This window comes from Oncorhynchus kisutch, linkage group LG6, assembly GCF_002021735.2.
Source record: "Oncorhynchus kisutch isolate 150728-3 linkage group LG6, Okis_V2, whole genome shotgun sequence".
Lineage (NCBI taxonomy): Eukaryota > Metazoa > Chordata > Actinopteri > Salmoniformes > Salmonidae > Oncorhynchus > Oncorhynchus kisutch.
In genome coordinates this window covers 71,514,170-71,540,523 of record NC_034179.2, presented here as the reverse complement: position 1 = coordinate 71,540,523, position 26,354 = coordinate 71,514,170, and the positions used below count along the sequence as shown (strand labels likewise).

The window sequence follows — 26,354 nt, the reverse complement described above, 5'->3', positions numbered from 1 at the left end:
GTGTGTGTGTGTGTGTGTGTGTAATAACTGCAAAACTTTCCGTTGCTATTATTCATTATGTGTGTGAGATGACGTCTCATCGTCCTCTTGTTCCCCCTCAGTCCATCCTGCTGCTGGGAGGCGTGGCTCTAGCCTGCCTGGCCCTGGACCTCCTCTTCCTGCTGTTCTACTCCTTCTGGCTGTGCTGCCGGCGGAAGAAGAGCGAGGAGCAGCCCAACGCCGACTGCTGCTGCACCGCCTGGTGTGTCATCATCGCCACGCTTGTCTGCAGGTGAGTCCCACATGGAAAGAGGTACGCCTGTGATCACTCAACAGACCCTTGGTTCACTACCCAAAATACAGGCCTAGCTGTAATGAGGTGGGCCATCTCTAATTTCAACATGTAAAGCCTGAGACTGCAGATGACAATGCAAGGATTAGCAATGTTCGCCATCATCCCTTAACATCCTCGATTGGCCCTGTAGTGCACAGACTTAAGCGCGTTCCATGCATGATGGAGCAGTTTGTGCCTTTTTAATCTCCTCCTTGATACCTTTGTTATCTAACACATTGCCAGCAGTCTTCCTCTGAGATGAGTGAACACCACCCACGGTGTCATACGTGACTGGCTTTAAGACCTCATGCCAAGTCTGCCGGAGGGAATTTATTAGGGGTTTAACGGTACATGTATTCGTACCGAACCATTCAGTACAGGTTCGGTCCATAATGTGGACCCGAATGAATACATAAAAGATATTTACAGTCCAAAATAAAAACACGACCTATGTCTCTTGAGTACATTTCAGGCTATTCTGTTAAAACAGCTAGTTCCTTTGCATCATTCTTGTATAGCAACATTTAAATTTTAATTGCCGCATATCAAACTGTACTTTTGTGAGGTGCAGAAGTAAATTATTTTTGTATGATGGTGAGTGGTGGGATTGATTAACCAGAATTGGAGGGTCTTCATTCGTCGTTTAAATCTCCAGTCTGGGAACATTTTGGCTTCCCAGTAGATTACAGCGCCGATGGACAGAGAGTTGTGGATAAATGCTTAACAGTATGTCGTTCCGCTCAAGGAGATTAGCCTATGCAGCTGCCAACACCTCATGTTGACACCCCAGTATACCGGAACAAGACAGAAACGCTAAGAAATAATAATAACAACAACATCGTCTCCCCTCTGCATTCAAGCATTCTTTGGCAGCTGATTCTGACCTGGCCAAAGAAATTACAAGAGCGATTGTAAAAAATAAACAGTCTACCAGTCTTCGGTTTATAGCTGCGGACATGCGACCATTGATGGTGGTTGAGAATGGGAGGTTTCAGCCACTCATAAAAGTGCTCGAGCAACTATCATGGTGCGTTCATAACCAAGAGGGAAGGGTACATTTTATATACACTGCTCAAAAAAATAAAGGGAACACTAAAATAACACATCCTAGATCTGAATGAATGAAATATTCTTATTAAATACTTTTTTCTTTACATAGTTGAATGTGCTGACAACAAAATCACACAAAAATGATCAACGGAAATCAAATTTATCAACCCATGGAGGTCTGGATTTGGAGTTGCACTCCAAATTAAAGTGGAAAACCACACTACAGGCTGATCCAACTTTGATGTAATGTCCTTAAAACAAGTCAAAATGAGGCTCAGTAGTGTGTGTGGCCTCCACATGCCTGTATGACCTCCCTACAATGCCTAGGCATGCCCTGATGAGGTGGCGGATGGTCTCCTGAGGGATCTCCTCCCAGACCTGGACTAAAGCATCCGCCAAATCCTGGACAGTCTGTGGTGTAACGTGGCATTGGTGGATGGAGCGAGACATGATGTCCCAGATGTGCTCAATTGGATTCATGTCTGGGGAACGGGCGGGTCAGTCCATAGCATCAATGCCTTCCTCTTGCAGGAACTGCTGACACACTCCAGCCACATGAGGTCTAGCATTGTCTTGCATTAGGAGGAACCCAGGGCCAACCGCACCAGCAAATGGTCTCACAAGGGGTCTGAGGATCCTATCTCGGTACCTAATGGCAGTCAGGCTACCTCTGGCGAGCACACGGAGGGCTGTGCGGCTCCCAAAAGAAATGCCACCCCACACCATGACTGACCCACCACCAAACCGGTCATACTGGAGGATGTTGCAGGCAGCAGAACGTTCTCCACGGCGTCTCCAGACTGTCACGTGCTCAGTGTGAACCTGCTTTCATCTGTGAAGAGCACAGGGCGCCAGTGGCAAATTTGCCAATCTTGGTGTTCTCTGGCAAATGCCAAACGTCCTGCACGGTATTGGGCTGTAAGCACAACCCCCACCTGTGGACGTCGGGCCCTCATACCACCCTCATGGAGTCTGTTTCTGACCGTTTGAGCAGACACATGCACATTTGTGGCCTGCTGGAGGTCATTTTGCAGGGCTCTGGCAGTGCTCCTCCTGCTCCTCCTTGCACAAAGGCGGAGGTAGCAGTCCTGCTGCTGGGTTGTTGCCCTCCTATGGCCTCCTCCACGTCTCCTGCCACAGCTCGCATTGATGTTCCATCCTGGATGAGCTGCACTACCTGAGCCACTTGTGTGGGTTGTAGACTCCGTCTCATGCTACCACTAGAGTGAAAGCACCGCCAGCATTCAAAAGTGACCAAAACATCAGCCAGGAAGCATAGGAACTGAGAAGTGGTCTGTGGTCACCACATGCAGAACCACTCCTTTATTGGGGGTGTCTTGCTAATTGCCTATAATTTTCACCTGTTGTCTATTCCATTTGCACAACAGCATGTGAAATGTATTGTCAATCAGTGTTGCCTCCTAAGTGGACAGTTTGATTTCACAGAAGTGTGATTGACTTGGAGTTACATTGTGTTGTTTAAGTGTTCCCTTAATTTTTTTGAGCAGTGTATATAGGACTGGGAAAAATCCACTTGAATGGCCCTCCAACAGGTACATTCCCACCTCTCACATAGTTCGAAACGCAACATCAGAGTGGAAGCTTGAGAGGCCCAACATAACAGTTCTGTCACAACAGACAATGCCAGGAACATTGTGAATGCTGAACATTGTGAACAGCATTTAATTTTCCCACTGTACCGAAACCATACTGAAACGTGACTCCAAAACCGCAACACGTACCGAACCGTGGGTTTGGTGAACTGTTACACCCCTAGAATTGATGGATAGTTTACTCTGCTGGAGGCTGTGCTCTAAGGAGAGCAGAACTGTGACCTGTCTCCAAACTCATAATCGACACAGGAGGTATTTGACACACACACACTGTCAGATGCCACTTTTATTGTTGTTTATATCTCTCCCCTTCTGAACTGAGGATGCAAGAGCAGATCTTCATTTGACATTGGACTTCACAAACCCATGGGTTGAATGCTGTAGTCTGGGGATGACAGACAGGACCCCCACAATTCTTCTAAACACTGACCCTTAAATTTAATCCCTTTGAGAAATGATTCTGTTTTTGTGTAGGCAAACAATTTCTCTGCAGTGGAAGGGATGTAGTTTGGTATCTTGTAGCATCTGAAAGCTGCTGCTGCTGGTTTAGTGTCTAACTACTGTGGTGAGATGGTGGTATTTTTAGAACTAATCTTCTGCTTACTTCATTGAAGCTCTCAATTGGAGGGTAGGCTACTTGGGCGCGTGCTGCTTAGTGTTAACCCCTTCCCATCTGGTGTTCACATTTTTAAAACAATCTAGCATCTACTCAAGCAGAGAATGAGAGGTGCACAGGGTTAAAAGTTAAAAATCCCTCTACTAGATACTTTCTGCAGTCTGCCTCAAATTAAATAATCCTCAATCACAGCTACTTTTTTGTATCTAGGCTGTTAGCTTTCCTTTCTTAGTCTAGGTTATCTAACTACTTACAGTTGAAGTTGGAAGTTGACACACACTTAGGTCATTAACTTATTTTTCAACCACTACACAAATTTCTTGTTAACAAACTATAGATTTCGCAAGTCTGTTATGACAGCTACTTTGTGCATGACACAAGTAATTTTTCCAACAACTGTTTACAGACAGATTATTTCACTTATAATTCACTGTATCACAATTCCAGTGGGTCAGAAGTTTACATACACGAAGTTGACTGTGCCTTTTTTAAATAGCTTAAAAAATTCCAGAAAAGGTTTCATGGCTTTAGAAGCTTCTGATAGGCTAATTGACATCATTTGAGTCAATTGGAGGTGTACCTGTGGATGTATTTCAAGGCCTACCTTCAAACTCAGTGCCTCTTTGCTTGACATCATGGAAAAATCCAAAGAAATCAGCCAAGACTTCAAATTGTAGACGAGTCTGGTTCATCCTTGGGAGCAATTTCCAAACACCTGAAGGTACCACATTAATCTGTACAAACAATAGTATGCCAGTATAAACACCATGGGACCACGCAGCCGTCACACCGCTAAGGAAGGAGACGCGTTCTGTCTCCTAGAGATGAACGTCCTTTGGTGCAAAAAGTGCAAATCAATCCCAGTAGCAAAGGACCTTGTGAAGATGCTGGAGGAAACAGGTACAAAAGTATATATCCACAGTAAAACGAGTCCTATATCGACATAACCTGAAAGGCCACTTAGCAAGGAAGATGCAACTGCCCCAAAGCCCCCATTTAAAAAATAAAATTAAAATTTTAAAAGAGCCAGACTACGGTTTGCAACTGCACATGGAGGCAAAGATCGTACTTTTTGGAGAAATGTCTTTTGGTCTGATGAAACAAAAATACAACTGTTTGGCCATAATGACCATCGTTATGTTTGGAGGAAAAAGGGGGATGCTTGCAAGCCGAAGAACACCATCCCGACCATGAAGCAGGGCAGGGTGGCAGCATCATGTTTTGGGGGTGCTTTTCTGCAGGAGGGACTGGTGCACTTCAGGAAAATGATGTGGATATATTGAAGCAACATCTCAAGACATCAGTCAGGAAGTTAAAGCTTGGTCGCAAATGGGTCTTCCAAATGGACAATGACCCCAAGCATACTTCCAAAGTTGTGGCAAAATGGCTTAAGGACAACAAAGTCAAGGTATTGGAGTGGCCATCACACAGCCCTGACCCCAATCCAATAGAACATTTTTGGGCACAACTGAAAAATCTTGTGGTGCAAGGAGCCCTACAAACCTGACTCAGTTACACCAACTCTGTCAGGAGAAATGGGCCAAAATTCACCCAACTTATAGTGAGAAGCTTGTGGAAGGCTACCTGAAACGTTTGACCCAAGTTAACCTGTTACGGCTGCATTCCTTGTTCTCAATTTCCTCCTGAAGACATACCCTAATCTAACTGCCTGTAGCTCAGCCCCAGAGGCAAGGATATGCATATTCTTGGTATCATTTGAATGGAAACATCTGAAGTTTGTGGAAATGTTAATTGAATGTAGGGGAATTTAACACCAATAGATCTGGTAGAAGAAAAAAAACGTCAAAAATGAGTGAGCTACATGACATTGAGCATGAAGTCACCCAGGTGTCCCACACAAATGTACCCAAGTGGCCAAATTGGTACAGTGATTCAATTTGAAGAAAGAACTATATACAAAATACATAAATGCTATTCTAACACACACACCCCAAAAATATATATTAAAAAATATATATATATATATTTATAAATAAAAATAACAAGAGTAACTATGGCCCTGCCATGGCCCATAGCAGTCTATTTTTGGTGTAAAGCAGAGGCTTACTGAACAGGTGGTGCAGGTGATGGGGCATTTCCTGTTTCAAAGGAACAACGGCATCTCCCTACTGTGCCCTTTTTGCCCTGAGGCACATTCATGCCTGCAGAGATGAATCTGGTCAGGTGAACACCACTGGTTGGAGCAGAAGGGACAGAGGTAGAGGGGACAGAAGGTGCTACAGTGGACTTGCTGTAGCAAGCAAGCTCCTGGATGAGCAGCTCCCTGATGGCTAGCTGTGAGATGGGGGGCTGTCCACAGCTCTTGACCATTTCCTTCTGCAGGATGAAGGAATTCACCACAGCAATGTCAATGAAATTATAGAAAAATGTCTTGTACCATTTCATGGTCTTGTGGAGAACATTGTAGTATCATATCCTACCTCCCATGCCCTTGTTGTAGTCCTTCACAGCAGCTGGAACGGGGACATTTTTTGTGGTCCATGCCCCGCTACCATCCTTCACACGCCTGATGACGTGATCGCAACTGGAGGACTTGTGGATAGTTGTGCACATGACCACCTCTCTGGGATCCATCCACTTTACAAAGAGCAGCCCATCTTCACGAATCCATCTCATGGTACCCCGCTCAGCCCGCTTAGGCATGTTGTTCACCTTTGTTTTTGGAAAGCCCTCTCTGTTGGTCTGAATGGTGCCACAAGCCCACACTTCCCGCTTCCTCAGCTCTGTGAACAAGGTAGGGCTTGTGTAGAAGTTGTCCACAAACAGTTTGTAGCCCTTCCCCAGCAGTTGAAAATCCAATAACTCCATAACGGAATCATAACTCAGTCCATTACCGGTAGCAAAACTGTTTATCCCCTCATAAACACAAAAATTACAAGTGTTGGCACACCCAGAATCTTCCAAAACAAACAGTTTGTAACCCCATTTGGTTGGTTTGTTACGCATGTACTGTCTGATGCTGATTCTGGCCTTTGAGGCTACCATCCTCTCATCGATGAACAGGTTCTGGGCAGGCTGAAAGTAGGTTTTGCAGGCCTCAACGATGCTGGGGTAGAGAGGCTCTGCAAAATCAAACCTATCAAACCTTGCGGTGCCTCTCTTCTTGTCATTCTCCCCATCAACTTCTGGGTCACTGATGTGAAGCGCCCGTGAGATAGTCAGAAACCTTTTAGAAGACATGACAGTGGTGGGGAAAGGCAGTTGATAGAGAGCTGATGTTTTCCAGTAGTCCCTCAGAGTTTTCAACTTCACCAGCCCCATGTAAATGACCAGTGAAAGAAAGCAGAAAAGGTCTGACATGGAAATGGTCTTCCATACCTCTTTCTTTCCTGCCTGCTTCTTAGCCCCGTACTTATTGGTGTTCGCCACCAGGGAATCAACAACTGACGAGGTGAAAAACAGTTGAAAAAGTTGAAGGGGGCTGTACTTTGCAGTCATGTCTAGTTGAGGTCCTGGCTGCTTTTTTGGTCTAAAATCTGTTGGAATTGGTTCCACATCTTCCAACACAGTGTCAACGGCCCTCTGTCTGCGGGTTTCTGTCTTCCCCACCTCCGCTTCTTTGTCACTGACTTCAAACCTCTAGATGGCAGGGTAGGTGTGGAGCCAGTGACAGCAGGGGTCCTGCTGGATGAACAAGCTTCAGAGGGGGATGGACACCTAGACATTGGTGGCGCATAATCAGAATCGCTGCCACAGTGGGAAAAATAATTGTTTCAGTAAGAATACTTTAACGTATGAGCCCTGTATCAACACGTAAAATAAACAGATGTACTATATAGAGTACAGGGAACATAATCACTATGGTGAAGTGCTGTTCCATTCCATGTTTCTATAAAATAAATGTAAAGAATATCACACACACACACACAATGTATAGCCAATGTGTACCTTACACATTTCATTACTGATGATATTTGTATATATTGCAAATAAAATAATCTCAACAACAAAAAATCTCATAAATTATATTTTATATTAATTTCAAACAACGACATTAGCATGATAAGGTTTTACCAGTCCAGCATGGCATCCTCTCCGTACAGAAACATGTCTTCCGCCTGGGAGTCAAAACTTGCCTCGCTGAAAGATTCAGCTTCCTGAAGCAACTCTGTCTCGCTTTCTCTATCAATTTCTTCTATAATTTGGGTTACATCTGTATATCTAGACTTTGTTTTAGCTTTTCCTGATTTATTCACCATAATTGAAATATATAAAATTGCTGAAAATGCACTTCACTAGAAACATGGCAAACGTTGTTTAGAATCAATCCTCAAGGTGTTTTTCACATATCTATTCGATGATAAATCATTCGTGGCAGTTGGGTTTCTCCTCGGAAGCAAATGGAAAAATACATGCAGTTGGAGATTACGCAATAATTGCGACGGAGGATACCAAGCGAGCACCTGGTAGATGTAGTGTAAAATGGTCAATCTTCCAATGATATGCCTACAAATACGTCACAATGCTGCAGACACCTTGGGGAAACGACAGTGTAAGCTCATTCCTGGCGCATTCACAGCCATATAAGGAGACATTGGAACACAGCGCCTTCAAAATCTGGGGCACTTCCTGTTTGAAATTTCATCTTGGTTTTGCCTGTAGCATCAGTTCTGTGGCACTCACAGATAATATCTTTGCCGTTTTGGAAACGTCAGTGTTTTCTCTCCAAAGCTGTCAATTATATGCACAGTCGAGCATCTTTTCGTGACAAAATATCTTGTTTTTAAACGGGAACATTTTTTTATCCAAAAATTAAGAGTGCCCCCTATATCGAAGAAGTTAACAAGGTAAGTCAGCTGTTGAACAGCTCTAGGCTGAACCACAACTGGTTTAATGGCCAGCCATATTTAGGCTTTAATTTTATCATTGGTATATGCAAGTTCCTGCGCTGCACTGCAGTCAGCATTGCTGTAGAATCATGCCAGTTTTCAGCGTCTCTGTCTGAAATGTTGGTTCCTTACCAAACACCATGCCAACGCCCCTATTCTCTGGGATAGACGTGATAACCGTGAGGCCTCGTCTCTGCAGGAAGTCCTCCAGCAATGTATTGGAAAGTAACGAAAAAGTTAGGAAAACAAAGGATTTCTCACATTCAAACTGAAATCATGTGACAAATGAGCTCCCACTGTAGTTTCCATGGCAACATCATCTCAGAAGCCAACTTAGGACACAGAAGAAGACCCAGAGGGGCTGGCTCAGCGCAGGCAGGGCTCTGGCTCAGAGCAGGCAGAGGGATACTCAAGGACTCTGGTGGTTTTCCGTTAGAACCCTTTGAATGACAATAATATTGTGGTGTATTTTCAGGAATTAGGCTACCCCAAGAATTCTGCAAAGTGTCAATCTTGCGGAACTAATCACACTAGATGGCATACTATACTGGACAAAATGTAAACGCAACGTGTAAAGTGTACAGAAATACAAGATCCCAGATATTTTCCATACACACAAAGATTATTTCTCTCAAATATTGTGCACAAATTTGTGTACATCCCTGTGAGTGAGCATTTCACCTTTGCCATAACATATCAAGAAGCTGATTTAAACAGCATGGTCATTACACAGGTGCACCTTGTGCTGGAGACAATATAAGGCCACTCTAAAATGTGCAGTTTCGTCACACAACACAATGCCACAGATGTCTCAAGCTTTGAGGGAGTGTGCAATTGGCATGCTGACTGCAGGAATGTCCAACAGAGCTGTTGCCAGAGAATGTAATGTTAATTTCTCTACCATAAGCCGCCTCCAACAACGTTTTATAGAATTTGTCAGTACCATGCTGTATTTATGCCTGTAATAAAGCCCTTTTGTGGGGAAAAACTCATTCTGATTGGCTGAGCATGGCTCCCATGACTGCGCCCCTGCCCAGTCATGTGAAATCTATAGATTATTTATTTCAATTGACCATTTTCCTTCTATGAACTGTAACTCAGTAAAATCTTTGAAATGTTGCTTTTTATATTTTTGTACAGTATACTTCAATGGGATGGCAAAGTATCACATTGGGGTAAATGCTAAGGACGATATACCCTTTCACTATCAAAGAGTAGCTCTGTGTCTAGTACAGTGGGAAACCAGACCAAACTCTTGTCTGTTTTTGAGTCCTTCCTTCTGGAGTCCCTCCCAACCAATAATTTACACGGCTGTCTGGAATATCAACAGGCTAGTCCACCACAGTCACACAGACAAGCTTTGGAATCCCTGGGTCTCACAAAGGGTCATGTTCTGAGTGGCAGTGACAGATAAGTGAATGTACAGTGCTGTCTGTCAAAATAATCTACCTAGAATTATGCAGCCCCTTTGTGAGTGATCTCTTAAGACAAAGCTATTGGCCAGAATGGCCACTCTGTAGTGTCTGGGGCACAGCCCAGTATTTATGACTGATGAAAGGTTTTTCATCTTCTCACCTCAGTCTCCCTCCATCCGTCTGTGGGATAGGCACTTCCCAGCCTTCTGTTTTCAAGGCGCTGGGACCCAGATGGAGGATGGTACCTCTCCCTGAACTGTAATTGCATCTCTGGCTGAATCTGAATGATGGATATCTGTCCTCCCTGAACCCCAGTGAGTATTGACCATCTGCACCTGTCGCTGTCTTAACAGTGAGCTTCTGGAGTCTCTCTGCCCGCCTCTCCTGCCCTGCCCCTCCTGTGAGAACAAATCCATCCACATGATGCAAGTCTCTGCAGGCCCAGGCAGCTGAAAATATTTCTTCCCGGCTGTGGGAGTCTTATCGACTCCCATCTATGCTTGTAGAGAGAAGAGATTCATCAAACTCTCTTCGCCCTACCCTCCTTTCACAGGCTATGACAGGGTCTCTCTCCATTGGGAAGGAGCACAACCCATAATAAGCAGCGACACTATCATGAATTGAACAAGACTACTCTCTGTGCTTAATGCTATTGTGTAATTCATGTGGTCTGTGCTAGGGATGGGCCCGGTTAATCGAACGGACGTTAGTATTAGTATTTGATTATCGCGAGTGTACATGATTATTGCGAGTGTACATGTGTAGGCCTATTTTAACATTGAAAAGGCTTTGTCTGAATTAACTAAAATGATCCATGAAGTGACATTACTACATACAAGTAAATACCGTGACATTTGACATTCTTCATTTAATAAAACAACAAACTTTGTTTGACACATTAATATTAAAAAAGACACACTGGTAGCCTTCACACATTTCACACGTGTAAATCGGTAGGCGATGTGAACAAAACCTTTAAACAGGTCAACATTCACAAAGCCGCTGGGCCAGATGGATTACCAGGACATGTACTCAAAGCATGGGCAGGTTAACTGTCAAGTGTCACTGACATTTTCAACCTCTCCCTGACTTGAGTCTGTAATACCTACATGTTTCAAGCAAACAACCATTGTCCCTGTGCGCAAGGAAACGAAGGTAACCTGCCTAAATGACTACCGCCCCATGGCACTCACGTCTGTAGCCATGAAGTGCTTTGAAAGTCTGGTCATGGCTCACATCAACAACATCCTCCCGGACACCCTAGACCCACTCCAATTTGCCTACCACCCCAACAGATCCACAGATGACAAAATCTCAATCGCACTCCACACTGCCCTTTCTCACCTGGACAAAAGGAACACCTATGTGAAAATTCTGTTCATTGACTACAGCTCAGCATTCAACACCATAGTGCCCACGAAGCTCATCACTAAGCTAAGGACTCTGGGACTAAACACCTCCCTCTGCAACTGCAACGGGCTGCACCCAGGTGGTAAGAGTAGGCCACAACACGTCTGCCACGCTGATTCTTAACACTGGGGCCCCTCAGGAGTGTGTACTTAGTCCCCTCCTGTATTCCCTGTTCACCCACGACTGCGTGTACAAACACAACTCCAACACCATCATTAAGTTTGCTTGGTGTCCACATCACCAACGAACTATCATGGTCCAAACATACCAAGACAGTTGTGAAGAGGGCACGACAACACCTTTTCCCCCTCAGGAGACGGAAAAGATTTGGCATGGGTCCGCAGATCCTCAAATGGTTCTACAGCTGCACCATTGAGAGCATCCTGAGCGGTTGCATCACCGCCTGGTATGGCAACTGCTCGGCATCTGGCCGTATGGCACTACAGAGGGTAGTGCGAATGGCCCAGTACATCACTGGGGCCAAGCTTCCTGCCATCCAGGACCTATATAATAGGCGGTGTCAGAGGAAAGCCCATAAAATTGTCAAAGACCCCAGTCACACAAGTCATAGACTGTTTTCTGTGCTACCGCACGGCAAGCGGTACCAGAGCGCCAAGTCTAGGACCAAAAGGCTTCTTAACAGCTTCTACCCCCAAGCCATAAGACTGCTGATCAATTCATAAAATTGCCACCGGACTATTTACATTGACCCCCCCCCCCCCCCCTTTTTGTACACTGCTACTCGCTGTTTGTTTGTTATCTATGCATAGTCACTTCGCCCCCACCTACATGTACAGATTACCTCAACCTAGCCTGTACCCCTGCACACTGACTTGGTACCGGTGTATACAGCCTTGTTATTCTTATTGTTACTTTTTATTTTAGTCTACTTGGTAAATATTTTCTTCGTCTTGAACTGCACTGTTGGTTAAGGGCTTGTAAGTAAGCATTTCACGGTAAAGTCTACACTTGTTGTATTCAGCGCGTGTGACAAATAAAGTTGGATTTGGTTTATTGTGAGCCAATCAAAGCTGCACTACAGTCAGAGGCTAGATATGTAGCCTAGTAGGTGAGTGGGGACATTTCTAATCAATGCATAAAGGAATAGAAAACGACGGAAGTTAGACTTTTTTAATCTGAAGCTCGCCGTTAATGTTCCATTGTAGGGCATTACATAGGAGAAGCGTGAGAGATTAGTACTCTGCCAATGACTGTGCCTGTTATAGCAGCACCTGTCCCGCGTTGGACTGTATCTGTAATCGGTAGATGGTTCTGATGGAAAGGTTGCCTTGTGCATGGCCCAGCCTTGCCCAAGATAGTGTTCAATCAAATAGTTTGATGCCACCACCACCCCTTCCACCACCCCACAGCGGGGTGGGACATAACTCTCAAGGTTATGTCATACATTATAAGCTTAGTCCTGAGTTCCACTCTGGGCTAGGAGTTGTTGTACTTGTAGACAAGGAAGGGGAACGTGGTCTCTCACACACTGACCACCCCCCCCCCCCCCCCCCCCCCCCTGTTTGCTGCAGCAGCAAACAGTTTTACAAAAAACACATGTATTTCGACTATCCGGATATCCGATATTTAACACATTTTTTCGAATAGTGAAAATATTTCAAATGCCCATCCCTAGTCTGTGCATGGAAGCCTTTTTGGAGGGGGAGAAAACAAATCCGGTCTGCCATTAATCATAAACAGTAACCAAGTAGTGGATGGTTTTGTAACAGAGAATCTTAACTGTCATGCACTTTGTTGTGTGTTTAATAATCTGCCAATAAAGATTTGGGAGGATGAGGAAACGGCTCCTTCAGCTGTAATTTAGAAAACATGACCTTTGTGTTGTGGGTTCAGCCCCCAGGCCACCCAAACAAGTAAACAGTTTAGTCTGTTTCCTCTCTTTGTTTAGTACTTCTCAGGTCATGGCATCATTGTCTACACAGAGGCCCAGCCAGGAGTCTCAAGGTGCTGAAATGGAAGTCGATCTGCTCATCTAGGGACGGACAGATGGACACACAGACCGCAAACTGTGGACAGTCACTGTCTGTAGCTCGTACATAGATGATCAAAGCGGAAATGGGAAAGCAGCCACAAACGCAGAGCAAAATGGCCTCATGGCAAGTGACAGGAGAAGGAAGGACAGACAGATAGACATTAAAAAGGGCCGATATCTTCTGCTCATTATCTTTTTCAATGTTTTCCTGTTCACCTGTAGACCACATGGAAAAAGAGGCCTCGGCTCTTCATGGATCCACCCAAATAAATGGACACCTTTTTTAAGAATCCAACCATCTGCTTTGTGCAGTTTATGTTCAGCATTGTGGAGGTGTGAGAACACAGCCTAAAAAAAAATTCCGCTCCGTATCTGTCTGAAAACAAAGCCTATTCTCTCATGTATAGATGAGAGGCCATCATAGTAAATAAGAATTTGTTGCCTAGTTAAATAAAGGTTAAATAAATAAATAAAAAATGTATAATAATACTATGTAAGTAATCCTCTGGGATTTGACTGTTAGGCCAGATACTTGTATTAGCATACAGTCTCAGAGGAGTCATGAGAAAGGGAAGAACAACCTGAGAGCAGAGCAAAGAACTCCCACACGTACTGAAAACGGAGTAATGTCTTACGAATGGATGACGCCCAAGAGAGAAACGCTTCCATATCCCCAATAAAGAGTTCATTTATATGGGAGAACTTGTGAAATCCAAGCATGAGCTTTTTGCTGACTCAATTGTGGAATCTTCCTGTTTTTGTCACATCCATTTTAACTCTGGGCTTCGCTGAATCCTGTTTTCACTCCCCATGAGTTGGATCAGCTCAGAGCCATCTTGTTGGATTCAGCTGAAATCACTGCAGAGCGGCTCACAAAAGCATGGAGACTTGATGAGCATGTGGGCTGCATGACAATTACTCTCTCCCTGTGTGTCATCGTCGTGTGTGTGGTGAGAGCGTGGGGGATTAGAGCAATGAGTAAAAATGCCGCATGTGGAATATCAAATTCAGTTTAATGCCACGTGAAAGACAGGCAGTGTAAGTTTATGGTCCGACTGTCATGAAACTTGAGAGAATCTCTGCAATTTTGTTTTACTGAAGTCTTGCACAAAGCTCATGATTTGAGGGAGTCCTCGCAGTCACATGCCCATCTTCTGTCACTTTGTTACGTTTTGGCTGTGAAACTTGAGGTTGTCGAGATTAAAGGAGTTGTTGCTGCTTGCATAATTAAAGATGATGGAAATCCCAGGCAAGAGCCTAGGAAGCAGAACTGCCTTTCATGTAAATCCGTTTTTAGGCTTGACATTAAGTGTGCGATAACATCTTTCTGGTTTGTCTTCAGCCTGCTGTAAACTCACTGTGCTGGTCGATGACAGGGAGATGGAACTCGGATATGTCATTTCTGGCGTTTTCTTTGTGAACACCTAAACATAAAGCACTTAAGACGTTGTCTTGCTGCTTTGTCAGTCCTGAATCACTGACCTTACAGTGAGAGGAACAACAACGCTCTGTACATTTCTGTGAAACGGCACAGGGGTTTAATATGAACGACACAAACTGGATGTGTCTAGAAAACATTACAAACTCCTAAACTATCAGGGTGGTCGAAGAGAACACTAAACCAACAAACTAGTGGGGTTGTTGTGTATTTAATCTCTGGCTGTGTTTCCTGTTCTAAGTTTCCACCAGTTTACCAGTCCCCAGAGGGAGATGTGCTTTGTTCCAGCTCACCTTTCCATCCCTCAGAGTATGAGAGGAAGAGATTGCCCTAGCTAGCAGCAGTTCAGGAAATGGCCAATCCCATCCACTCATTGGCTGCAGGGTGAAGAGGAGTGGACTGGCTCCCATTTTAACAGGAGGTGTTTCCCTTGTCAACATGACATTTGATTTAATCCCCTCTGACATCAGATGCTCTTGTGTAAAGGACTGGGGATGTTATGTCACAGGCATGAAGAGTTAAGACCTGCTTTAAAAAATTAAATAAACAGTAAAGACCTGAGCTTCAAATTCACTGCTTGGTTTTATGGGGGGGGGGGGGGTGAACATTTATTATGTATCTTACTGGTAGGGTGGTTCGTTGAAGTCGTTTTTTTTTTCACAAGATGTCTAGACCGCGTAGGAGGGCTAGATCAGCTTAGTCTTCACAATATACACTGAGGGTACAAAACATTAAGAACACCTGCACTTTCCATGACATAGCTTTCACCTGGTCAGCCTATGATCCCTTATTGATGTCACTTATAAAATCCACTTCAATCAGTGTAGACGAAGGGGAGGCAACAGGTTAAAGGACGATTTTTAAACCTAAAGACAATTGAGACGTGGATTGTGTATGTGTGCCATTGAAGGTGAATTGGCAAGACAAAAGATTTAAGTGCCTTTTGAGCAGGTATGGTACTTGGTGCCAGGTGCACCGGTTTGTGTCAAGAACGGTTTGTTCTTGACACAACTTGACACAACTGTGGGAAGCATTGGAATCAACATGGGCCAGCATCCCTGTGGAACACTTTCGACACTTTGTCTATAGATTTTACGCAGGGGATGATTGAATGTTTTTCTCCAGGTTTGTTGTGAAGTAGTTTAACTTGTCTTATGTCTATAATGATTGACTTTGCTTCTTCCTCCCCTCCCTGAGGTAATTGTCATATTGTACTGCTTTAACTTTGCTCAAAAGTGGTTGCCATGGCAATTTCATAAGTCATTGATGGTGCATCAAAATGTGATATCACTTGCTGTGGCTGCATCGTAGAATTCAGTTTGACTCTTTGTTCAGAGATATTCTCCTCATCTGTCCTTGAAGATTCTCTAATTCAACTGAGACATTATGTTGAGTAAGCCTAGTTTCTGTTGATGTAGCCTAGTTATTGCTGCAGCCTTACATGCATGACACTCAAACTTCTCTTTTGAAATGTTCAAAGTTTTGGTTACTACTGGAATGGCCTGGTCTTGGCTCCATTAGTGTTGAACAAGCTAGATGTTTATCAATGCCAGAGGAACCCTTTGTTTGGCCTTACCCCAGACCCACACCCTATACAGATCATCCTGGCAGATGTATTGACTTGCAGGAATGATGGGAACTCTGCTACGGCTGCAGGAAACCATGTAACCATAGCCTTAGATGGCGTCTGTCTGAGAACCAAAACTGAACGTACCTGCTTTAAATACATACTGTAGGATAATGGCAGTGAAGCTTTGAAATCCTGCAATACAATGTTAAAAGCCAGTCTGTTTGACCAGAACGTCTCCTTTGATACGCTGCCCTCGGGCCTCCTTCCATCTTGCTTGTACAGTTCCTCCAACTGCCTTATGATGTCATCATGTAATCGGCCTATTTACTTTAGTTACTCTGCATGGAGCCTGTCCTCCATCTGATGTGTGTGTGAACTGTTAATGGACTGTCCTTCAACAAGCTGCTGTACACATGGAACGCTCCTCCAGTTTGCATGTCTTCAGCTGAGAGTGACCATATGGTCATCAGGCTATTGTTTGGGCTGGCTGTCTGGCTCGGCAGTCTCTCAGTCAGCAGGGAGGCAGTGATTGTGACGCCTATTGAACTGCTCACAATGGGAGGGAGTTAGAGAGAGAATATTTATTATTTTAATTATGTTAATATTGTAAATCTCCAAAGTAAGCTTTGGCAATATGTACATTTTTACGTCATGCCGATAAGCAAATTGAATACAGAGAGAGAGAGATGCTGTAGTGACCCCTGGTGGTGAGGTATTTGTTTCCCAAAGGGGAAAGAGGTTCAAAGTAGTGACAACTCCTCCTTAGACAAGGCTACCCCCTGATATCATTCTCATTGTTGATTCAATTGATTACCCCCCACATGTATTGAGCAACAGTCCCTCTCTCACCAGATCTTCAGTTCCTACTGAGTTTCTTGGGTTTCACTGTTGAGCAAAATTCAATCGCATTCAGTGTTGTATGTTGCCATCTCGAATGCATTTGATTCCACTTGGGAACCACTCTAGCGCAGTGGTTCCCAACCTTTTTTGGTTAATGTACCACCATCTGCATTTTTCTCTGTCTGGAGTACCCCTGAAGTACCCCCTCATGTGCATTTTACCAGTAGGCCTATGGTCTCATGAGTCTTCTCAAGTACCCCCTGTGGATAGACCAAGTACCCTGAGGGCTACTGGTACTCCTGGTTGGGAACCACTGGTCTAGCACTAGCTGGGAGGCAGTATGTCTTTGTGATTGCCAGGGCGGCTCCCCCTATAATCTCCGGCCTCCATGAATGGGCAAGGGTTGATCTCCTGTGTCAGTGCAGCCTTTGTTAGCTCTGGCGTGGGGTTCTGGGCATTGCTGACCCATTCCTCTTGGTTGCTATGGACTCTGTATAGGGAGGCTTTCTGCTGTAGCTCAATGCTGCCTGTTTAGTAGCATCTATCCCTGGCAGGGTTGATGCAGGGTTCACACGCCTACCCCGTCTGTCTGTCTGCTGTGCTGTGCCGACCCCTCTTCCTCCTCCTAACCGCTTCCTCTCCTCCCCTTTGTCTCCCTTCAGCGCCGGCATTGCTGTTGGTTTCTATGGGAACGGCGAGACCTGTGACGGCGTGAACAGGCTGACGTACTCCCTGCGCCACGCCAACCGCACGGTGGCAGGAGTGCAGAAACTGGTAATACTCAGAACTCCCATTGAAACAATGACACCCCAGCAAAATCTCTACTGTCACAGCCATAACATGGGCTGGGCCCACCATTCAAAGTCATCATACTGTTGATCACTATAAGGAGCAGTGATTCCCCTGCTAACCCCAAATAGATACGATTATAATTAACACTATTGATTTTGTCTATCCCCATAAGGAGTGGGTTGTTTGTGACTTTGGGTGTCCCTCCCTGTGCCTACTACCTAGGTATCAGACGGCACGGGCTCCCTGAAGCAGACGGTGGATGGCAGTCTGGGGCAGCTGGAGGGCCAGTACGCCAAGCACACAGACTATCTGTCTATCATCCAGAAGCTGCAGGGCCAGCTGGACGAGCTGGTGAGGCAGATGGTGGAGATCCCCTTCTGGGGCAACAGAGACATCTCCCTGGAGGAGCTGGCCGTCAACATCGAGCTCTACGACTGGTACAGGTGAGAGATGGGCAGACTGGGAGACTAAATATATGACATCTCATGACATACAATTTCTATTGTTCACCAAAACCATTACCAGAACCGAGGCCTGTTTGTTTTAGTACATCGTTTGGCTATTGTAGATGAATGTAGTTGGAGTTTGTTTTCCTGTCATGTTGTATGATACATTGCTTGTATTTCAAGTTGGGTATTAGGGAGTTTTTATTATTAGCTACTTTTGCTGCTGCCTCATTTACATACAGGAGCTCACAGCAACATGGGTTTAATGGAGTGTGAACAGAACTACACAGCTTCCACTCTGAGAGGAATCCTGCACTAGAGGATTAGCAGTTTACATGAACAGTACGTCATTCCTCGTAGATTGATGTTTATGCTGGTGTCGTGCTGCAGAATTCCACTGCTAGGCCCTTTAGAGAGAGAGTCATCTCAGTTGATACTCAGAAAAGGCTAATATGAACCACAAGAGACCTCAGATTTTTCTGGGGAAACCCTTCAAATGAACCATTTTAGTGGGAGGAGACACTGGATGAAACACACAACACAGTCCTCCCTCCTGTAACTCGTGTTAACAACCCTGCAGTGTAAGATAGTTTATATATCCTCAGTACATTTCACAGTTGGATAGTTGGTCTCCTGGTGAGACCGTCCAGCCAGCCAGTCAGTGATATTAAGTTGGCTCTGTATGAATGTGAAAGTCGTTAACAGAGATGACTGCAGTCAACAGTGGAAAGGCCTTTACAGTTTAATCAGTCTGATTCAGCAGCCGACCCTCCCTGCTACTTCCTCTCGACATCTCAAACACTTCCTCCCTCAGCATCTCGCAGGGGGAGTGGTCTTCAGATCACGTCTCCTTCTTGTTTGATGTATGTTTGAAGCCATCCCCATGTTTGTATCCTTTTGATTTCTTTAGCAGTACCAATGTGATTTGTACAGTGGTCATAGATAACTTCTTCTTGCTGTACTGTGCTGCGTTTGTCAGCAGGTGTTGGGGTTTCTTCAGTCAGTTCGTCTATAGTTCTGTTGTGTTTGTGGTTGTTCGTGACTGTTGTTATTGTTGTTTTCCACTTCAGGTGGCTGGGCTACTTAGGCCTGCTGCTTTTCAACATCCTCATCTGCCTGCTGGTGCTGTTTGGCCTCATTCGCAACTCCAAGGGAACACTTATTGGGTAAGTCCTACCATGTGAGGGAGTGAACCAAAAAGAACTGTGGGGAGGGGGACCATATTCTGCTGGGCCATATATTTATAGCAATTGTCATGCTATTGGATTATTTAAACAAAATGAAAGCCTCCAACGTGTCAGAAGTTTTATCTCAAGTATCACTTTGTTCGCCCGTTGCAAATTACTTTTGACTGTACGCTGAACAGCCTTGTCATTGTGATTATGTGAGACGAATTCACGCTTCCTAAAGTGTCAGCCAGTCACAGTCCATTTGGCACGTGCATTAAAACTAATCTCTCAGAAAATTCCTCTGTCTCAACTCTTGATCACTCTGCAGGAAAGTATGTTAGATCCTTTTTTTTAAGGCTTCAAGGACACAGGCTCATCACTGCCTGTCCTCTTCAGTCCCTCCCCTTCTATTTAATTTAATGATCTGTGACTGTGGATACAGCGGGGTCAGTTTGGGAGGCTCATTATCATGTTGGTCAGTTCCAGAGTGTTGGGCTTTATGGTTCCCCCAGGTCCCGCTCTCCTATGCCTCCTATGTCCTTTCATCTCACGCATCCTCAGTGAATCAGACCCAGGTCATCCTCAAGCCCTGCCCAGAGACCAATGAAGGGGTACTTCCTCTAACATAATTAACCCTAACTCTCCTTGTGAGATGAGGGAAACATTATCCCTGTGGGTGTTTAGGGTTGAAATCAAGGTCTCCCTTTTCATAGCTCAACATTAAACCCTCCAGCATGTTATTTAGATCAGTCATAATGTGTAATAGCCATCGTTTGGTGTTAAGGCTAAGCAACTCCCAGTCCAAGGCCATGTTCCCTCCATTTTTTTGCGGCATTGAGAACATGTTTGTCTGCTGAGAGCAAACTTGAACGTTATGAAAATTCCAGTGTGTGATCTGAGGCTGTACCCAGTTTTTTTTGTTCGTTTTAACAGTGGCCAAGTGGGCTGCTGTGGCCATTTGATCATAATGTCGTTCTACCTGAGTGGCCTACTGTAAAAAAAACAATGGAGAAAATGCATCCCATAACATTTTAGCATGGAAATAATATATCATATGTTCTATGATACAGGCCTACATCCCATGAGACTTTTGAAAACATGCAGGGCTTGACATTAACCTGTTTAGCCACTTGTCCTTCAGACAAGGAGGTGACTGGCATTGTTGTTGTATTGTGTTGAAGCCACTTTACAAAATAAAAAGTTCTCTTACCTAAATCCCTCATTTGTTTAGGAAAAACATTCCCTATTCTCTTGACCCTTGCTCTTAATGTGACGCATGTATGCATCACATGCACATGACCAATAAGGCCTGACCTATAGCATATCATAATTACTTCAATCAATTAGTTATAACAAACTCTGAACACCGTAACACATGGCAGCAAAAGGGATGCAGAGGACGTGACAAGTAAACTTGAAACCGGAATGTTGACTGGTTGCTCAGGAGGTAAAGGGGAAGTCAATCGTGTGGAATAAATTTCAGTAGTTGTGGAAAATACTGGAGATCAAGAAAAAGAAGGTAAGGAGCAAGCACCGAGTGCCTTATTTTATTGAACTAAAATGCTTGATTTGCATTTCAAATCATTAATGACTCGTATGCTATATGATGACATGAACAGCTGAATGATTGATACACTGCTGTAGCCTATATAACTATTGAAATCTAGTCCTCAATGAGTTACGGTATTAAGACCAAACAGGAGGCGCTCTTAGGCCAACAGCTCGATGGTGGTTATACAATAGCGCCATACTAAGCCTACTAATGATAATGACATTACCTATTATTATAATGATGATCATACTAGTAATAATAACAATGAGATCAAGAAAAAGGAGGGTTATTATTTTTTCATTATTATTATTGTAAATATAATTTTTCGGACAATTTGGAACCGTGTAAACACTAAATAAATGATGATAATAATAATACCAGAGGCTGTTCTAACAAAAAAAATATGTAAAGACTTTATTACAGCATAGCGTAGATTAAAAACAGCCCAATTTGTGAAATTGTTTATCCGACTTGTTGTGGTTGCGTGAGGCTTGGTGCTCACGGAATCAGTAGGCTATTATGCAAACACTCAAACAGGCAACAGAAGCAGTATCTGTCTTATTTCTGTAGATATATATGGATGATTTATAAAGCCAATCACGTATAACATTTAGGGCTATTGATTACAGACCTAATTAAGATGGCGTTTCCTCTCTCCTCACTTTTCTTAGACAATTAAGGCAAGGGCTGTTTTCTCGTCTCCAAACTCTGCTGCTGCCTCCCACATATGTTGCTTTACTTTGCTATTATGCACATAGCAACATGGTTTAGGAAAAGCACCAATTCAATAGCGTACTGATATTTCAGAACCACGGACAGCGACCTCTATCCAACTCAGGAGAAAGAACATTTGTTATAAACTAATATTATTTTTATTAGTGTTGCACCTTTGTTGTTATGTAATATAACCATATACAATTTCAGTAGCACTTCTTAGTGATGGACAATCAACCAGTCTACCAAATGGGGTCAGCCCTAAAATGTGCACGCAGATACATGCGGTTCTTCACTTTGATCTCAAAACAAGTGCATCTACTCGCGGTCACTCGTGCCTGTCAATGCAATAGAATCCTCCTCCGATGCGCTCTGCCTATAACAATATCTCATGTTTTTTTCCCCCGGTATGTTGCTTTGAAAGGGACAAATTTTGTTGATTCGATCACAATTCCCACAGTAGAGGGAAACGTTGCTAGTGTAAACTAACAGGGTGAATCTATAGTAAACTTGAGTGAAGTTCAATCTCGTGCGTCTCTGTGCGGGCTGATATTTCTTCTGGGTGGCAGTCCTGTTCTAACCTCTGTCCTCGCTCTCTCTCTCTCCTTCCGCAGAGTGTGTCTTCTAGGCATCCTGGCTCTGGTTATTAGCTGGGCCTCCCTGGGTCTGGAGTTGGCTGTTTCTGCCGTGAGTGTCTCCATGGGAACATGGCTCTATATCTCTATGTTGAGGCTTGGAACCCAGAGCTCAGTCCCAGTAGTGTGGGAGTTAGAACCTGTACAACCTTGTACCTGAATCACTGCAGTGGGCCAGCTGACACTGAACAAAATAGAATGTTTGGCATGAGGTACTATTATCAGTATGATTCATGAAGTTAGGGTTGTTAACACTTGCCAAGTTTATCTAGGGACAATTGCAAGGCAGACTAGCTACTACAATTTATAGCTGGTACAGTGTGCCGTTCATTGTGCGCAGCATGCCTTTATCAAATATTTAGGACCCAGTGGGATCTGCCTTTATGCAAATCCCCCTCCCACACCATTTCAAATGGATAATTCCCTCCCCTGCGTATGATTCAGAGATGACCCCCCCCCCCCCGCCTCGTCTTCCTTCCGTGACACGATGATGCATGTGATCTTTATTATCTCCTGATGGAATGCTCTAGTGAGACTGATTATCCTGCAGACTAAACATTCTCATTATTCTAACTACTGTGTTGTTGGGAAATGTCCTGTTATGCTTTCTGACTGTTTGTTTTTTCCCAGCGTGTGACTGTGTTTTACTCCCTCTCTGCAGACCTCCAGTGACTTCTGCGTTGCTCCAGACATGTTCGTCACCCAAATGACCGAACAGTATGGAGTGCTCAATAAAGGTGAAGATTCATTAAGAGGAATCGTCAGGGTCTTCGATTTGTCACGTTTATTGAGAGATCGATCATAAAGTGAAATCCAGACACTGCTCTCTGTGAGATTCACATCTAACTCTACTTTTAAGTTGTTTTGTGCAAGAACGCCGAAAGGCAGGTTTTTGTTTGATTTCTCAGTCACGTAAGCTTTCATATCCTGTTTGTTTTGGAGGAGAACCGTCTGCTGACTATGAATTGCGTTCTCTCTTCAACTTGACAGAACACTACAACAGTTGTTGAAAATCGTTGTAGGGGGAAATGCATAACACCAATAAAGTGTGGCTTTGATAGCTCTGACAAATGATTGGATTAATTCTCTTCAGTAGCATGCATGCTGGGATATGATGCAGAAATAATGACAGAGCAATGACACAAATGCCAAAAGCGCTTTAATATTTGCCAGACAAGCCCAATCACTTTGATGCTCAATCAATTCCCCATCCCACCCTGGGGAGAGAGATAAACCTTTTTCTTTTCTCTGGCCAGTGGTGAAATGTATTGCTTTCAGATTTATGGACCTGGGCTGGGGTGCATGAGCTACCTCCTCAAACCTGTAATAGGATTCAATAAATTACCCCCAGAGCATCTGTGGCCGGGCAGACAAGCCAGGGGTGACGGGCTGCGCTGAATTTTAAGTGTCTAATGCGACCTGTGGCGTAATTGGCCAAACTGGTCCCATGATGAGGAGAGAGATGGAGCCAGGGGTGTGTGAAGTAGTGTGTGTGACTGAGATAAGACCAGTGGAGGAGGGGGGTGAGGAGAGATGTTATGGTGAAGCAGGCAGAGTGGGTGGGTGGGTGTGTGACTGAGATAAGACCAGTGGAGGAGGGGGGTGAGGAGAGATGTTATGGTGAAGCAGGCAGAGTGGGTGGGTGGGTGGGTGGGTGTGTGTGACTGAGATAAGACCAGTGGAGGAGGGGGGTGAGGAGAGATGTTATGGTGAAGCAGGCAGAGTGGATGGGTGGGTGTGTGACTGAGATAAGACCAGTGGAGGAGGGGGGTGAGGAGAGATGTTATGGTGAAGCAGGCCAAGTGGGTGGGTGGGTGGGTGTTCCTACTACAGTTGAAAGTACTGCATCATTTGACACAGTCACCAGTAGGTCTGGGAATTGCCAGGGACGATATAATCACGATACTTAGGTGCCTTCCGATTCTCACAAAGGAGCCACGAGAAAACAAGTTTTGATCAGTCATGGAAATAAAAGTGCTGAAAACAAATTGGCTCCATATTTCACAAAATAAGCTATAAAGTAAAAAATACTATTATTGCAATATTGTCAAAACGATACGATATATCGTCAAAAATAACACAATATGTAACTATCGATTTAACAATATTTTTCCCCCATCAATAGTGCCCAGTTAGTGTCATCCTTTTTCTAAATCACCACTCCAGCTTTCCCTCTCCATTGTCAAGTCATTGCTGGAGAGAATAGAGCTCTCTACCCTGTCATTGTGAATGCCTCTCTGTCTACTCTCCTTAGGAATACTAGAGGAGGTGCTCCAGTAAGGAAAGCCTACATTAACTGTAGATCCTGGCTAGTGGAACTGTTGTTAAGACCTACAATTGAAGTCGAGGAGTTTACATACACTTAGGTCGGGAGTCATTAAAACTCGATTTTCAACCACTCCACAAATTTCTTGTTAACAGAATATAGTTTTGGCAAGTCGGTTAGGACATCTACTTTGTGCATGACACAAGTCATTTTTCCAACAATTGTTTACAGACAGATTATTTCACTTATAATTCACTGTATCGCAATTCCAGTGGGTCAGATGTTTGCATATAGTAAGTTGACTGTGCCTTTAAACAGCTTGGAAAATTGCAGAAAAGGTTGTCATGGCTTTAGAAGCTTCTGATAGGCTAATTGACATCATTTGAGTCAATTGGAGGTGTACCTGTGGATGTATTTCAAGGCCTACCTTCAAACTCAGTGCCTCTTTGCTTGACATCATGGGAAATCCAGAGAAATCAGCCAAGACCTCAGAAAAAAAATTGTAGACCTCCACAAGTCTGGTTCTTCCTTGTGAGTAATTTCCAAACGCCTGAAGGTACCACGTTCATCTGTACAAACAATATTATGCAAGTCTAAACACCATGGGACCACACAGCCGTCATACTGCTCAGGAAGGAGACGCGTTCTGTCTCCTAGACATGAATCTACTTTGGAGCGAAAAGTGCAAATCAATCCCAGAACAACAGCAAAGGACCTTGTGAAGATGCTGGAGGAAACAGGTAAAAAAGTATATATATATCCACAGTAAAAACGAGTCCTATATCGACATAACCTTAAAAGGCCGCTCAGCAAGGAAGAAGCCACTGCTCCAAAACCGCCATGAAAAAGCCAGACTACGGTTTGCAACTGCACATGGGGACAGAGATCGTACTTTTTGGAGAAATGTCCTCTGGTCTGATGAAACAAAAATAGAACTGTTTGGCCATAATGGGGAGGCTTGCAAGCCGAAGAACACCATCCCAACTGTGAAGCACAGGGGGTGGCAGCATCATGTTGTGGGGGTGCTTTCCTACAGGAGAGTCTGGTGCACTTCACAAAATAGATGGCATCATGAGGGAGGAGAATTATGTGGATATATTGAAGCATATCTCAAGACATCAGTCAGGATGTTAAAGCTTGGTTGCAAATGGGTCTTCCAAATGGACAATGACCCCAAGCATACTTTCAAAATGGCTTAAGGACAACAAAGTCAAGCTATTAGAGTGGCCGTCACAAAGCCCGACAAAACCTGACTCAGTTACACCAGCTCCGTCAGGAGGAATGGGCCAAAATTCACCCAACTTATTGTGGGAAGCTTGTGGAAGGCTACCTGAAAAGTTTGTCCCAAGTTAAACAATTTAAAGGCAATGCTACCAAACACTAATTGAGTGTATGTAAACTTCTGACCCACTGGGAATGTGATGAAAGAAATAAAAGCTGAAATAAATCATTCTCTCTACTATTATTCTGATATTTCACATTCTTAAAATAAAGTGGTGATCCTAACTGACCTAAGACAGGGAATTTTTACGAGGATTAAATGTCAGGAATTGTCAAACTGAGTTTAAATGTATTTGGCTAAGGTGTATGTAAACTTCTGACTTCAACTGTATGTGCATCACCTCATCTCTGTTCAGTACAGTATCTTCACCCACTGCCTTGAGGCTGGACT

General features: G+C 44.1%; 1 protein-coding gene across 1 annotated transcript in view; it reads left to right on the top strand.

Annotated features, from left to right (window-relative positions):
* Positions 1–26,354, top strand: part of LOC109893343 (protein tweety homolog 3) — a 66,039-nt gene that overhangs the window by 20,198 nt on the left and 19,487 nt on the right. The window contains exons 2-7 of the mRNA XM_031827359.1: positions 102–271; positions 17,771–17,882; positions 18,123–18,343; positions 19,417–19,512; positions 22,396–22,468; positions 23,078–23,153. Coding sequence (XP_031683219.1) covers positions 102–271; positions 17,771–17,882; positions 18,123–18,343; positions 19,417–19,512; positions 22,396–22,468; positions 23,078–23,153 — 748 coding nt within the window. The remainder of the gene's footprint in view (positions 1–101; positions 272–17,770; positions 17,883–18,122; positions 18,344–19,416; positions 19,513–22,395; positions 22,469–23,077; positions 23,154–26,354) is intronic.